Source organism: Entelurus aequoreus, linkage group LG11 (assembly GCF_033978785.1).
Source record: "Entelurus aequoreus isolate RoL-2023_Sb linkage group LG11, RoL_Eaeq_v1.1, whole genome shotgun sequence".
Classification (NCBI taxonomy): Eukaryota; Metazoa; Chordata; class Actinopteri; order Syngnathiformes; family Syngnathidae; genus Entelurus; species Entelurus aequoreus.
The window spans coordinates 59,878,605-59,891,980 of NC_084741.1; the positions used below are offsets into that span (position 1 = coordinate 59,878,605).

Here is a 13,376-nt window from a genome sequence, read left to right on the forward strand (position 1 = left end):
TTAATCAGGAAAAATTACTTATGATGTTCCATAAATTATTTTTTTTAATTTTTTTTGAAAAAGATTCGAATTAGCTAGTTTTTCTCTTCTTTTTTTCGGTTGAATTTTGAATTTTAAAGAGTCGAAATTGAAGATAAACTATGTTTCAAAATTTAATTGTAATTTTTTTCATGTTTTCTCCTCTTTTAAACCGTTCAATTAAGTGTAAATATCATTAATTATTAATAATAACATAGAGTTAAAGGTAAATTGAGCAAATTGGCTATTTCTGGCAATTTATTTAAGTGTGTATCAAACTGGTAGCCCTTCGCATTAATCAGTACTCAAGAAGTAGCTCTTGGTTTCAAAAAGGTTGGTGACCCCTGGGTTAGAGTGTCCGCCCTGAGATCGGTATGTCGTGTGTTCAAACCCCGGCCGAGTCATACCAAAGACTATAAAAATGGGACCCATTACCTCCCTGCTTGGCACTCAGCATCAAGGGTTGGAATTGGGGGTTAAATCACCAAAAATGATTCCCCGGGCGCGGCCATCGCTGCTGCCCACTGCTCCCCTCACCTCCCAGGGGGTGATCAAGGGTGATGGGTCAAATACAGAGAATAATTTCGCCACACCTAGTGTGTGTGTGTGACAATCATTAGTACTTTACTTTACTTACTTACTTGCAGTATGTTTTTTTGGAAGATGTTATAGGATTGCATATGACCTCAGATATGTATTTCTAAACTTACCACTTATTTAAGGTATTTCTTACCTTACCACTCCATGACTTGAGGTGTGATTAGATTGTCAATTAGATGGGGAGGAGCTCCCTCTCTCTTGTGTTGAACTGATGGTGCGACCCCCAGACATGGAAAACCCCTGACGAAAGCAATGCCTTTTTTTTTTCTTTTTTTTTTTTTTAAAGCTTTATCTGCTGCTGGCGTCTTTCTAGAGCAGGGGTCGGCAACCCAAAATGTTGAAAGAGCCATATTGGACCAAAAATACAAAAACAAATCTGTCTGGAGCCGCAAAAAATTAAAAGCCATATTACATGTGTCATGAGATATAAATGTAATTAAGAGGACTTAAAGGAAACTAAATGACCTCAAATATAGCTACAAATGAGGCATATGCAATATGTACATATAGCTAGCCTAAATAGCATGTTAGCATCGATTAGCTTGCAGTCACGCAGTGACCAAATATGTCTGATTAGCACTCCACACAAGTCAATAACATCAACAAAACTCACCTTTGTGCATTCACGCACAACGTTAAAAGTGTGGTGGACAAAATGAGATAGAAAAAGTGGCATAAAACACGTCCTAGAAAGTCGGAGAAAGTTATACATGGAAACAAACTATACGGCGAGTTCAAGGACCGCCAAAATTAGTAGGACAAAACGGCGCTCGCCAAATACTCGAATCAGTGAAGCATGTTTAATATAAACAGTGTGATTTATAACAATTAGCGAGGTTTATGTCATGTTTGTCCTCCCACAGAAAACATTCTGAAACAAAAAAATAGATTTTTTTCCCCTCATCTTTTTCCATTCTTCATACATTTTTGAAAAATCTCCAGAGAGCCACTAGGGCGGCGCTAAAGAGCCGCATGCGGCTCTAGAGCCGCGGGTTGCCGACCCCCGTTCTAGAGAGAGAGTGCGCGCGATACGACAACGCGTGGATCGCATCCCCGGGTGCAGCCGCATCTGTGTGCACGCGCGTGCGTGTGCCCGCGCGTGTAGCTAATAGGTAATTTGAGCGGGAATGCGCGGCAGAGCAGCTGATGTGCGCGGCGAGGAAATGCCGCTCCCGGCCGCGGTGTAGGATGCGTCCCCGCCTCTGCCTTCTCGCGGGCGGCCACTCGCCTATCGCAGCCCCCCGGGAGGACATTTTTGCACCGGCACTGCGCTCTTGCGGCACGACCGAAGAATTATGACCGAAAGATCCCGCCCGGAATCATCCGATGACACATTCTGGCCGGGAGCCGCAGGAGAAATATGGAACTTGATCGGCGTCGTGCTCGCGTTTTGTAACGCGCCCGGGGAGATCGTCATCAGCGCGCACCGCGGAGAGGAATGTGCTCCGGAGGCTCCGGGATGTATCGCGGCTGAAAGGAAGCCCGCAAAGACGGCAGGAGCGAGAGAAAGCAGAGGGTGGAAAAATGCAGTTTGAGACATTGCGTCAGTTCTGTAGCTCGGTTCTGTCCCATTTTAATGGGGCTTTCACTGCGCCTCAGAACATCCTGCAGACTGAGCTGCTGGAGCAGGCTCTGAGCAACATAGGGTGAGTGCTGGCTTTGCCGGGACGTGCCCTCATTTACGAGGAAGGGCTTCCCCGTCGCCGTGTCCAACGAGCATTGGTGGTGGGAGGATTGTGGCGTGTATTGATCCGCAGCCATGCCCGCGTAATGACAACCTCCACGGAGGAGTGAGGTTGCTGCATACCTTTTTTCTGCATTGTAACGTGTGTGTGTGTGTGTGTGTGTGTGTGTGTGTGTGTGTGTGTGTTTGCGTGCTCCAACTTCAAATAATAACCAGTTTGTGCATGGTTGAAGGATCGTATTGCGCTTGTGTTTGCGTGGGTGTGCGTGTTTGCTCCAGCGCGCCACTGCTGCAGCCCGTGCGCGCATGTGTGTGTGTGTGTGTGTGTGTGTGTGTGTGTGTGTGTGTGTGTGTGTGTGTGTGTGTGTGTGTGTGACGTGAAGCCTTGCCTGAAAGGACAACGTGAAGTGGTTGGTGTATAGCAGGGGTCACCAACCTTTTTGAAACCAAGAGCTACTTCTTGGGTAGTGATTAATGCGAAGGGCTACCAGTTTGATACACACTTAAATAAATTGCCAGAAATAGCCAATTTGCTCAATTTACCTTTAACTCTATGTTATTATTAATAATTAATGATAATACCACTTAATTGAACGGTTTAAAAGAGGAGAAAACACGAAAAAAATGACAATTAAATTTTGAAACATAGTTTATCTTCAATTTCGACTCTTTAAAATTCAAAATTCAACCGAAAAAAAGAAGAGAAAAACTAGCTAATTCGAATCTTTTTGAAAAAATTAAAAAAAATAATTTATGGAACATCATTAGTAATTTTTCCTGATTAAGATTAATTTTAGAATTTGGATGACATGTTTTAAATAGGTTAAAATCCAATCTGCACTTTGTTAGAATATATAACAAATTGGACCAAGCTATATTTCTAACAAAGACCAATCGTTATTTCTTCTAGATTTTCCAGAACAAAAATTTTAAAAGAAATTCTAAAGACTTTGAAATAAGATTTAAATTTGATTCTACAGATTTTCTAGATTTGCCAGAATATTTTTTTTGCATTTTAATCATGATAAGTTTGAAGAAATATTTCACAAATATTCTTCGTCGAAAAAACAGAAGCTAAAATGAAGAATTAAATTACAATTTATTTATTATTCTTTACAATAAAAAAAAAAAATTTACTTGAACATTGATTTAAATTGTCAGGAAATAAGAGGAAGGAATTTAAAAGGTAAAAATGTGTATGTGTTTAAAAATCCTAAAATCATTTTTAAGGTTGTATTTTTTCTCTAAAATTGTCTTTCTGAAAGTTATAAGAAGCAAAGTAAAAAAAATAATGAATTTATTTAAACAAGTGAAGACCAAGTCTTTAAAATATTTTCTTGGACTTTCAAATTCTATTTGAGTTTTGTCTCTCTTAGAATTAAAAATGTCGAGCACAGCGAGACCAGCTTGCTAGTAAATAAATACAATTTAAAAAATAGAGGCAGCTCACTGGTAAGTGCTGCTATTTGAGCTATTTTTAGAACAGGCCAGCGGGCTACTCATCTGGTCCTTACGGGCTACCTGGTGCCCGCGGGCACCGCGTTGGTGACCCCTGGTGTATAGTTTTAACATCATCCTTGGAAATAAGTGACACCATCTCATCAAAACCGTAAATGCATGACCTGGTCCCTTGATCAAAATGCCTACTTGAGACACAATGAGGTTCCACACAAAGCAGATAACCTTCAGTATAGGTAATTAAAGGCCTACTGAAATGAAATGTTCTTATTTAAACGGGGATAGCAGGTCCATTCTATGTGTCATACTTGATCGTTTCGCGATATTGCCATATTTTTGCTGAAGGGATTTAGTAGAGAACATCGACGATAAAGTTCGCAACTTTTGGTCGCTGATAAAAAAAAAAGCCTTGCCTGTACCGGAAGTAGCGTGACGTTACAGGTTGTGGAGCGCCTCACATCTGCACATTGTTTACAATCATGACCACCAGCAGTGAGAGCGATTCGGACCGAGAAAGCGACGATTACCCCATTATTTTGAGCGAGGATGAAAGATTTGTGGATGAGGAAAGTGAGAGTGAAGGATTAGAGGCCAGTGGAAGCGATTCAGGTAGGGAAGATGCTGGAATGACTAAAACAGTAAATAAAGACAAGACATACATATACTCTATTAGCCACAACACAACCAGGCTTATATTTAATATGCCACAAATTAATCCGCATAACAAACACCTCCCCCGTCCCGTCCATATAACCCACCAATACAACTCAAACACTCGCACAACACACTCAATCCCACAGCCCAAAGTACCGTTCACCTCCGTAAAGTTCATACAGCACATATATTTCCCCAAAGTTACGTAAGTGACATGCACATAGCGGCACACACGTACAGGCAAGCGATCAAATGTTTGGAAGCCAAAGTTGCGTACTCACGGTAGCGCGTCTGCTATCCAACTCAAAGTCCTCCTGGTTGTGTTGCTGCAGCCAGCCGCTAATACACCGATCCCACCTACAGCTTTCTTCTTTGCTGTCTTCATTGTTCATTAAACAAATTGCAAAAGATTCACCAACACAGATGTCCAGAATACTGTGGAATTTTGCGATGAAAACAGACGACTTAATAGCTGGCCACAATGGTGTCCCAATATGTCCGCACAATCCGTGACGTCACGCGCAAACGTCATCATACCGAGACGTTTTCAGCAGAATATTTCGCGGGAAATTTAAAATTGCACTTTACTAATCTAACCTGGCCGTATTGGCATGTGTTGCAATGTTAAGATTTCATCATTGATATATAAACTATCAGACTGCGTGTTCGGTAGTAGTGGGTTTCAGTGGGCCTTTAAGTCAGGTATTCAACGTTTTGTTCTTCTTTTTAATGGAGGTCCAACAGAAGTGCATATATGTACAGTCGAGGTCCAAAGTTTACATACACTTGTGAAGGACATAATGCAGTGGTTCTTAACCTGGGTTCGATCAAACCCTAGGGGTTCGGTGAGTCGGGCTCAGGGGTTCGGCGGAGGTCAAGACACACCCGACTCATCGTGTAGATAAAAACTTCTCCCTATCGGCGTATTACGGATACAGCAACAGCAGAAGTCAGACTGTGTAGGTGTGTCATTTGTTGTGAGTTTATGCACTGTGTTGGTTTTGTTGTTTGAACAAGGTGGTGTTCATGCACGGTTCATTTTGTGCACCAGTAAAAAAAAACATGGTAACACTTTAGTATGGGGAACATATTCACCATTAATTAGTTGCTTATTTCTTCCCCACTCACAGTGTGACTTTGCTGGGGGGCGCTTTGTACATGTCGGGCACCCCTTGACTCGGGTGACCGGCTGCGGGACTTGTGGCACTCAAACCTGGGTGTGCTTTTAGAACATTTTGGGGATTTTTGCCCACTTTCACTAACATGCAAATTAGTAACATATTGGCTCTTAACTAGTCATTATTAAGTACTTATTAATGCCTTATTCGGCATGGCCTTATTATAACCCTAACCCTGACCCTAACCCTAACCAAATAACTCTCAATTAAGTCTGTATTACTTAGAATATGTTCCTCTAGTGTCCAAAAACCTCTAAATTAAGTCTTTGTTACTTAGAATATGTTCCCCATACTAATGTGTTACCAAAAACATATGACTGCCTTGAATTTGAAAAAAAAACACATTTTATTTTTCACTAAAGAAGGGTTCGGTGAATGCGCATATGAAACTGATGGGGTTTGGTACCTCCAACAAGGTTAAGAACCACTGGTATAGGTAATTAAGTCAGGTATTCAACGCTTTGTTCTTCTTTTTAATGGAGGTCCAACAGAAGTGCATATAAGTACAGTCGTGGTCCAAAGTTTACATACACTTGTGAAGGACATGATGTTATGGCTGTCTTGAGTTTCCAATAATTTCTACAACTGACCGTATTGTGGCCAAACAGCTCAATTTATGTTTCATCTGAGCACAGAACTTTCCTCCAGAAGGTCTTATCTTTTGCACATGTGATGTCAGATGAAACAAAAATTGAGCTGTTTGGCCACAATACCCAGCAATATGTTTGGAGGAGAAAAGGTGAGCCCTTTAATCCCAGGAACACCAATTCCTACCGTCAAACATGGTGGTGGTAGTATTATGCGCTGGGCCTGTTTTGCTGCCACTGGAACTGGTGCTTTAAATGGGACAATGAAAAAGGAGGATTACCTCCAAATTCTTCGGGACAATCTAACATCTTCAGCCCGGAGGTTGGGTCTCGAGTGCAGTTGGGTGTTCCAACAGGACAATGACCCCAAACATACGTCAAAAGTGGTAAAGGAATGGCTAAATCAGGCTAGAATTAAGGTTTTAGATTGGCCTCCCCAAAGTCCTGACTTAAACGTGTGGACAATGCTGAAGAAACAAGTCCATGTCAGAAAACCAACAAATTTTGCTGAACTGCACCAATGTTGTCAAGAGGAGTGGTCAAAAATTCAACGAGAAGCTTTTGGATGGCTACCAAAAGCCCCTTATTGCAGTGAAACTTGCCAAGGGACATGTAACCAAATATTAACATTGCTGTGTGTATACTTTTGACCCAGCAGATTTGGTCACATTTTCAGTAGATCCATAATAAATTCATAAAAGAACCAAACTTCATCAATGTTTTTTGTGACCAACCAGTATGTGCTCCAATATCACTGTATCACAAAAAAATACGAGTTGTAGAAATGATTGGAAACTCAAGACAGCCATGACATTATGTTCATACATGTGGTGGTGTCTAAAGAAGTTGGATATGGCATGATTAGTTTGTCTGCGATGAGGTGACGACTTGTCCAGGGTGTACCCCGCCTTCCGCCCGATTGTAGCTGAGATAGGCTCCAGCGCCCCTCGCGACCCCAAAGGGAATAAGCGGTAGAAAATGGATGGATGGATAGTTTGCTAAATGCATGGATGCCTTCACTGGTTTTCATACCCACCCTCCTCTCCCCAAGGTGACAAAAAATATGTTCACGCCCCCCGTCCTCCCAATTGAAATTCTATTGAGAACCTAATAGTGTTTTCCCGATACCAATATTTTGGTACCGGTACCGGTGGTATGATATTTTGGACAACGCTGTGGATATTTCCACACATCGTTTGGAGTTTTTTTGGACTCATTCTGAGCTTGTGTATTTAACCACCAATTTCCTTTTGACCGTGATTATAATACAACTGGATAACTTGCTGCAGACCTGAAGTTAGTTGCTTTTATCAGTTGCTTTTACCGGCAGCTTGGTCTTGGCTGCATGCGTCAGAGGCTTCTTTTCTCTCTCTTTTCATATCTCTCCTGCCAAGGCCATGCCTGCTAATGGGCGGCTTGCTTTTAGGTCCAACTTCCATGTATTATGCATGCGTGTCAGCAGAGGTCCTAATGGGGTGTGGGCATCTGTTCTTAGAAGATCTGAATAGTTCTGAGTTGAGTGCTCCTTGCATTTAACACACACCGAGACACTGCGACTTCCACTTGTCACCCCACCTTTTCTCCAGTCAGTTTTCACTTACACTCGTTACTAGTATTCTCCTTGATGGGTCTTCTTCGATGGGATTGGCAACAGCGTGCTTCTGCATTCAGAGCTTTTATGAACAGCTTGTACAATTAGGTTACTCTGGGGAACAAAACAAAACACAACTTTTCACCTTTGTCAGTTTGATACATAAATGTTGAAAGTACGACTACCACAATAGAAAATGTATGTCAGGGCTCTTTAAGTGGAGGACACTTTTATGCTGATTTAGGGGTATGTACCTCTCCCTGTCTATGACTTTTCTGCCCTACTATTTGGTGTGTAACACCTGTAAGTGACCCTTTGAGCAAGAAGTGCCATTGGCCTAGTGCAGGGGTCGGCAACCCAAAATGTTGAAAGAGCCATATTGGACCAAAAATAGAAAAAACTAATCCGTCTGGAGGCGCAAACAATGAAAAACCTTATATAAGTGTTATAATGATGGCAAGATGTAAGTGTCTATATTAGCTATAATAGCCTACTGTCAAAATGACTATGTGTCGCAGGCTGAAGCAAATCTTCGTTGACAGAAATGTTGACATTTTATATTTATTCCACACATTTTTACATCATTAGAAACCATTAGTAAATCAGAGGCTACTCAGAAGGTGAGATAACTCCTGGAATGTACTGGCTTTTAATGGCCAAAGGTATAGATGTGTGTGTCCAAGTTAAAGGAAACGGCAGGCTGTCTTCTTTTAAAAGATTTATTACAATCTTTGGCAAGCTAGGTAATGTTTGCTGTGGTCTGGAACAACATGGCGCACAAACAACTATCTGAAATGCAGCCAATATTACATACAGATAATGTGTCATGAGACATACAAAACTAAATTATATACAAATAGGATAAAGGTAAAGGATATTGAATGAGCTCAAATATACCTACAAATGAGGCATAATGATGCAATATGTACATACAGCTAGCCTAAATAGCATGTTAGCATTGATTAGCTTGCAGTCATGCACTGACCAAATATGCCTGATTAACACTCTTAACAAGTCAATAACCTCAACAAAGTGCATCTTTGTGCATTCACGAACCGCATGAAACTTTTGGTGGACAAAATGAGACAAAGAAGTGGAAGATTTTACATGTAAACAAACTGTTGCATCACAGTCCACACTAAGGTGTGTTCAAGAACAGCCAAAATTAGTAGGACAAAACGATTCTTCACCAAATACTCTCATCAGTGAAGCATACACACAAACATACTGTATTAAACAATGGGCTTTCTAACAATTGGGAAGGTTTGTGTCATGTTTGTCCTCAAACAAAAAACATACTAACTCTCGGCCCAGTGGGACTGTTTATGTACTAATTGGACTTTTTGGAGACTTGTTTATTTTCTCTTCGGACCTTCTGGGGACTTGTTGTTTTCTCTAAATGCAGGGTTTGACTTTGTTACGCAGCTTATTTTCTGTTGGTTGGTTTTCTGCCTTCTCCCAAGGGGTCTGTTCTGTCCAGCTATGTCATAGGACTTGTGTTCTGTTAGTCGTTCAAGTGTTTTTAAACAAAGAATACCCTTTATTAGGGGCATATTGTGCTATAACATGAGTGTTTTAAAACCTGAAAACCGCTAGTCTGTGATGTGCACATGCATGTTAGGTGTTCAGTCTGGGCATACAGAAGCGTTTCAGCACCAGGACAACAACAACAGAACACATTGCTATTTTTCACATTTGTTTGCCCACAACAAGAAACACAACATGGCTATCTACTGGCCAAAGAAAACATATCAGTTTTTACAAGATACTAGTAACTTCTTGTTGTGTAAGTGCACCCTGAGGGCCTGATCTGACCTGAAATCCAAATACCATGTGCTAAACATTGTGTGTTAACTATACAATTGTGTGTACTATTAGTGGGCGTATAGCGTGTGATCTACTAAGACTGTGGGCCTGATTTACGAAGATTCAAGCACCATGCGCTAAACAGCGTGTGCAATCTATAAAATAGCATGTACTGTAAGTAGGCGTATTGCGTGCAATCTACTAACACTGCGTGTACAATTGAAAAGTGGTGCAGACCGCCAAATTTAAATGAGGATTTTGCGTGTACTATACGGGGCATCACCACAAAGACACTCATGTTATAATGCTCCTACCTGTGGCGTTTTGCTGTGTTTTTAAACATGTAGGAGACATGTATTGATTTGTATGGGCATTTTAGCAGCAGTTGTGCAGTGCATCTACATTGACACCACTTTTTATTCATTTATTTTATTGCTAAAGGTGCGCTCATTGGTGATAGTGTGCACTTATTCCACTCTGGATGCAAAAATATGCACTTTTAAAGTTATTTTTCATAAGAAAGAAATATTTTAATAATATGTATCCTGTGTCTGCGATAAGGTGGCGACTTGTCCAGGGTGTACCCCACCTACCGCCCGGGTGCAGCCCGGATAGGCTCCAGCTCCCTACTACCCAAGAGGGACAAGCAGTAGGAAAATGGATAGATATGTGAAAAAACCTAAAGTCATTTAAAAAAATACTAAAGGACACCAAAACGCATCAATTAAATTATTTTTAATCAGCTCCTGAAGTCCTCTAACGGCTATAACATTCTAAAAAATATATTGCTGAATAGATGATATGTCTAATATTTTTATCTTCTGACCATCCAAAATGTTGACACACACATGTAGGAAGGAAGATTTTTGTTTGTCCATGGTGTGATCCTGTAGCCGTGTGTGGAACTGTTAATTTGCACGTCCTTCCGACACGTGCTAAATAAAACGCAAAAAATGTGCTCGCAAACGATGATGAGTGTTAATAAATCACATTGCGTGTGCTAAATAATCATATTCGCATTTTCTCCTCCCAGTATCGTTGGCGTTTTGATGATCAGCATATATTGTGCATACATATATAGTCACACTTAAGAGACACAATCCACTTTGCACACGTTTAGTGATCAGCTTTGCGTGTGCTATCAGGTTTGCACATGTTTTAGTACACACAAACCTTTGGTAAATCAGGCCCTCTGTGTACAATTGATTACTGGTGCAGACTGCCCATTTAAAGGTTTTTGTGTGTGCTCCACGGTTTTCACCAGGGAGATACTCATTTACTGCACATTAGATCTGACCAAACTAAGTCTGTGAGCATGAACTGATGAAGCCGACTCGGATGAGCAGCGAAATGTCTTCTAAGACAAATCAAACAAAACAGTCCAGTCGCGATCGACTGAATGTCCAGAGATGACAATGACCTGGATGAATGAGAACATTCGTAGACATTTACTGCACATTCATTTTATTATCAGCCCAATATTGGTATTGGGACAACCCAATTCCTACTAACAGTGTGTCACGCCACTTTCTAGGGTTTAATGTTTTTCTTAGAAGCCCATGTCCTCACCACGTATGACTTTCTCCTTCCAGATTTTTGTTTGTGCCACCTCTAATAAATTGCGCTCTCTATCGTTCAGTTGCACCGGGACCAGACATAGCCCCTGCCTGCAGCACCTCAACCCTGTTTTTTGTACCCGGGGTCTTGGCAGCACTGAGCAGTTGTAATTAAACCAGCCTTTTATTGGCTTGGTCTTCAACAAGGGATATGTATGCAGGAATAAGGGAGGCCCCGTTTTATTGCCTGGTTGTCTGACAGAGGAGTTTTGATGCTTTCACTCTGGAGATAGGACACAAAGAAGTGGCTAAAGAGAGCAACATAGTCAAGAGAAAATGATAGCAGCACAAAAGAAAGTGGATGAGTATTGAATCAATATGTTCGACTCCTCTCTGCCCTCACAAAAAACTATCTCACAATCAGACTGAAAGTGTGAGACAGTGAGGGAGAAAGAAGGCAGATTGTAGCTGGCAGTTAGTTGTACTGTGTACCGAGGGGCTAATGTTCTCAACCCCTGCTTTGCTTCCCTGAACGATAATAATCCTGTTTCCCCACCAGGGAGGTGAAATTACCTTTGGCAGCTTTGGGTTGCAGGTTGCCTCAGCACAGTGCCACAGCCGGAGGTACACGTGATGTCACCCTGCTGGATGTACATTATGTACACATCTGAGTGGGCAGATCATTGTATACAGTGAAACAGGATGAGCAAAGGTACAGAGAGGCAGCGACAATGAACAGTTGGAGTACTTTTCAACAGAAATGTCGGCATCTTGCAGAGCTGTGTCATAGACCCTTTTCATGCTGCATGAAGCAAAACGGATTCCCTTAAAGGTTGAATAGGCATTTGTGTGTGTGACCCACGACTTTAAAGTATTAGTAATAGTCGAGTGACAATAGTTGCAGAATTTTCTCTATTTCACCTTTATATAGCGTATGAACTAGTGTTGTCCTGATACCAATATTTTGGTACAGAGACCAAAATTATTTCGGCACTTTTCGGTACTTTTCCAAATAAAGGGGACCACAAAAAATTGCATTATTGGCTTTATTTTAACAAAAAATCGTATGGTACATTAAACATATGCTTCTTATTGCAAGTTTGTCCTTAAATAAAATAGTGAACATACAAGACAACTTGTCTTTTTGTTAGTAAGTAAGCAAACAAAGGCTCCTAATATAGTCTGCTGACGTATGCAGTAACATATTGTGTCATTTATCATTGTATTATTTTGTCAAAATTATTAAGGACAAGTGGTAGAAAATGAATTATTAATCTACTTGTTCATTTACTGTTAATATCTGCTTACTTTCTCTTTTAACATGTTCTATCTACACTTCTGTTAAAATGTAATAATGACTTATTCTTATGTTGTTTGGATGCTTTACATTAGTTTTGGATGATACCACAAATTTGGGTATCGAGCCGATACGAAGTAGTTACAGGATCATACATTGGTCATACTCTAAGTCCTCATGTGTCCAGGGACATATTTCCTGAGTTTACAAACATAATATACATTTTTTTATAAGAAAGAAGATGTTGTGATGCCAAAAAATATCAATGTAATCATAGTAGTATCGACTAGATACGCCCGGTACATTTCAGAGGCGGTATAGTACCGAATATGATTAATTAGTCTCGCAGTACTATACTAATACTGGTATACCGTACAACCCTAGAGCATGCGTTTGCAACACAGTTCTTGCTGTACCAGAATTATGGTTTTCTTTCGTTACTTGTTTTTAGATAGACAGTAGACAAAAGATAAACTACATGGACAGTGCCTATTTTCAACCATATGTCTCAGCGTGTGACGTTATTTGTCAATGTCATAGGCTGTGTACTAGTTTGAAGAGGGTTCTAACTTGGCCTGACTTTGCTGTTATTGCTTGCTAACAGCCTATGTGGGAGTGTTGATAATAAACCTGTTTTTGACCAATCTTCCTTTGGCATCGATGATGAACACTAGGGCCTGATCTACTAAGATCCGAATACCACGCACTAAACAGCTTGTGCAAACTACAAATATTAGTGGGTGTGTTGTGTGTGATGTACTAAAACTGCATGTACAATCGGTAAGGCTGACAATTTTGCATGTACTACGCGGCTTTCACCATGGATATAATCATTTACTGCACATTAGATCTGGCCGACCTAAGTCTGTGAGCATGAACTGATGAAGCCAACTCGGATGAGCGGCGAAATGTCTTCTAAGACAAATCAAAACAGTCCAGTTGCGATC

General features: G+C 40.8%; 1 protein-coding gene across 29 annotated transcripts in view; it reads left to right on the forward strand.

Annotated features, from left to right (window-relative positions):
• rims2a (regulating synaptic membrane exocytosis 2a) overlaps positions 1–13,376 on the forward strand; it is a 305,210-nt gene that overhangs the window by 111,754 nt on the left and 180,080 nt on the right. For 5 of the 29 annotated variants that reach the window (XM_062063663.1, XM_062063675.1, XM_062063664.1 and 2 more), the window contains exon 1: positions 1,767–2,264. The exons of the other annotated variants lie outside the window; for them this stretch is intronic. In XM_062063663.1, the coding sequence (XP_061919647.1) occupies positions 2,143–2,264 (122 nt within the window). In that variant the 5' untranslated portion in view covers positions 1,767–2,142. Of the gene's footprint in view, positions 1–1,766; positions 2,265–13,376 lie in introns of those variants that run through there. 29 annotated transcript variants of the gene reach the window in all.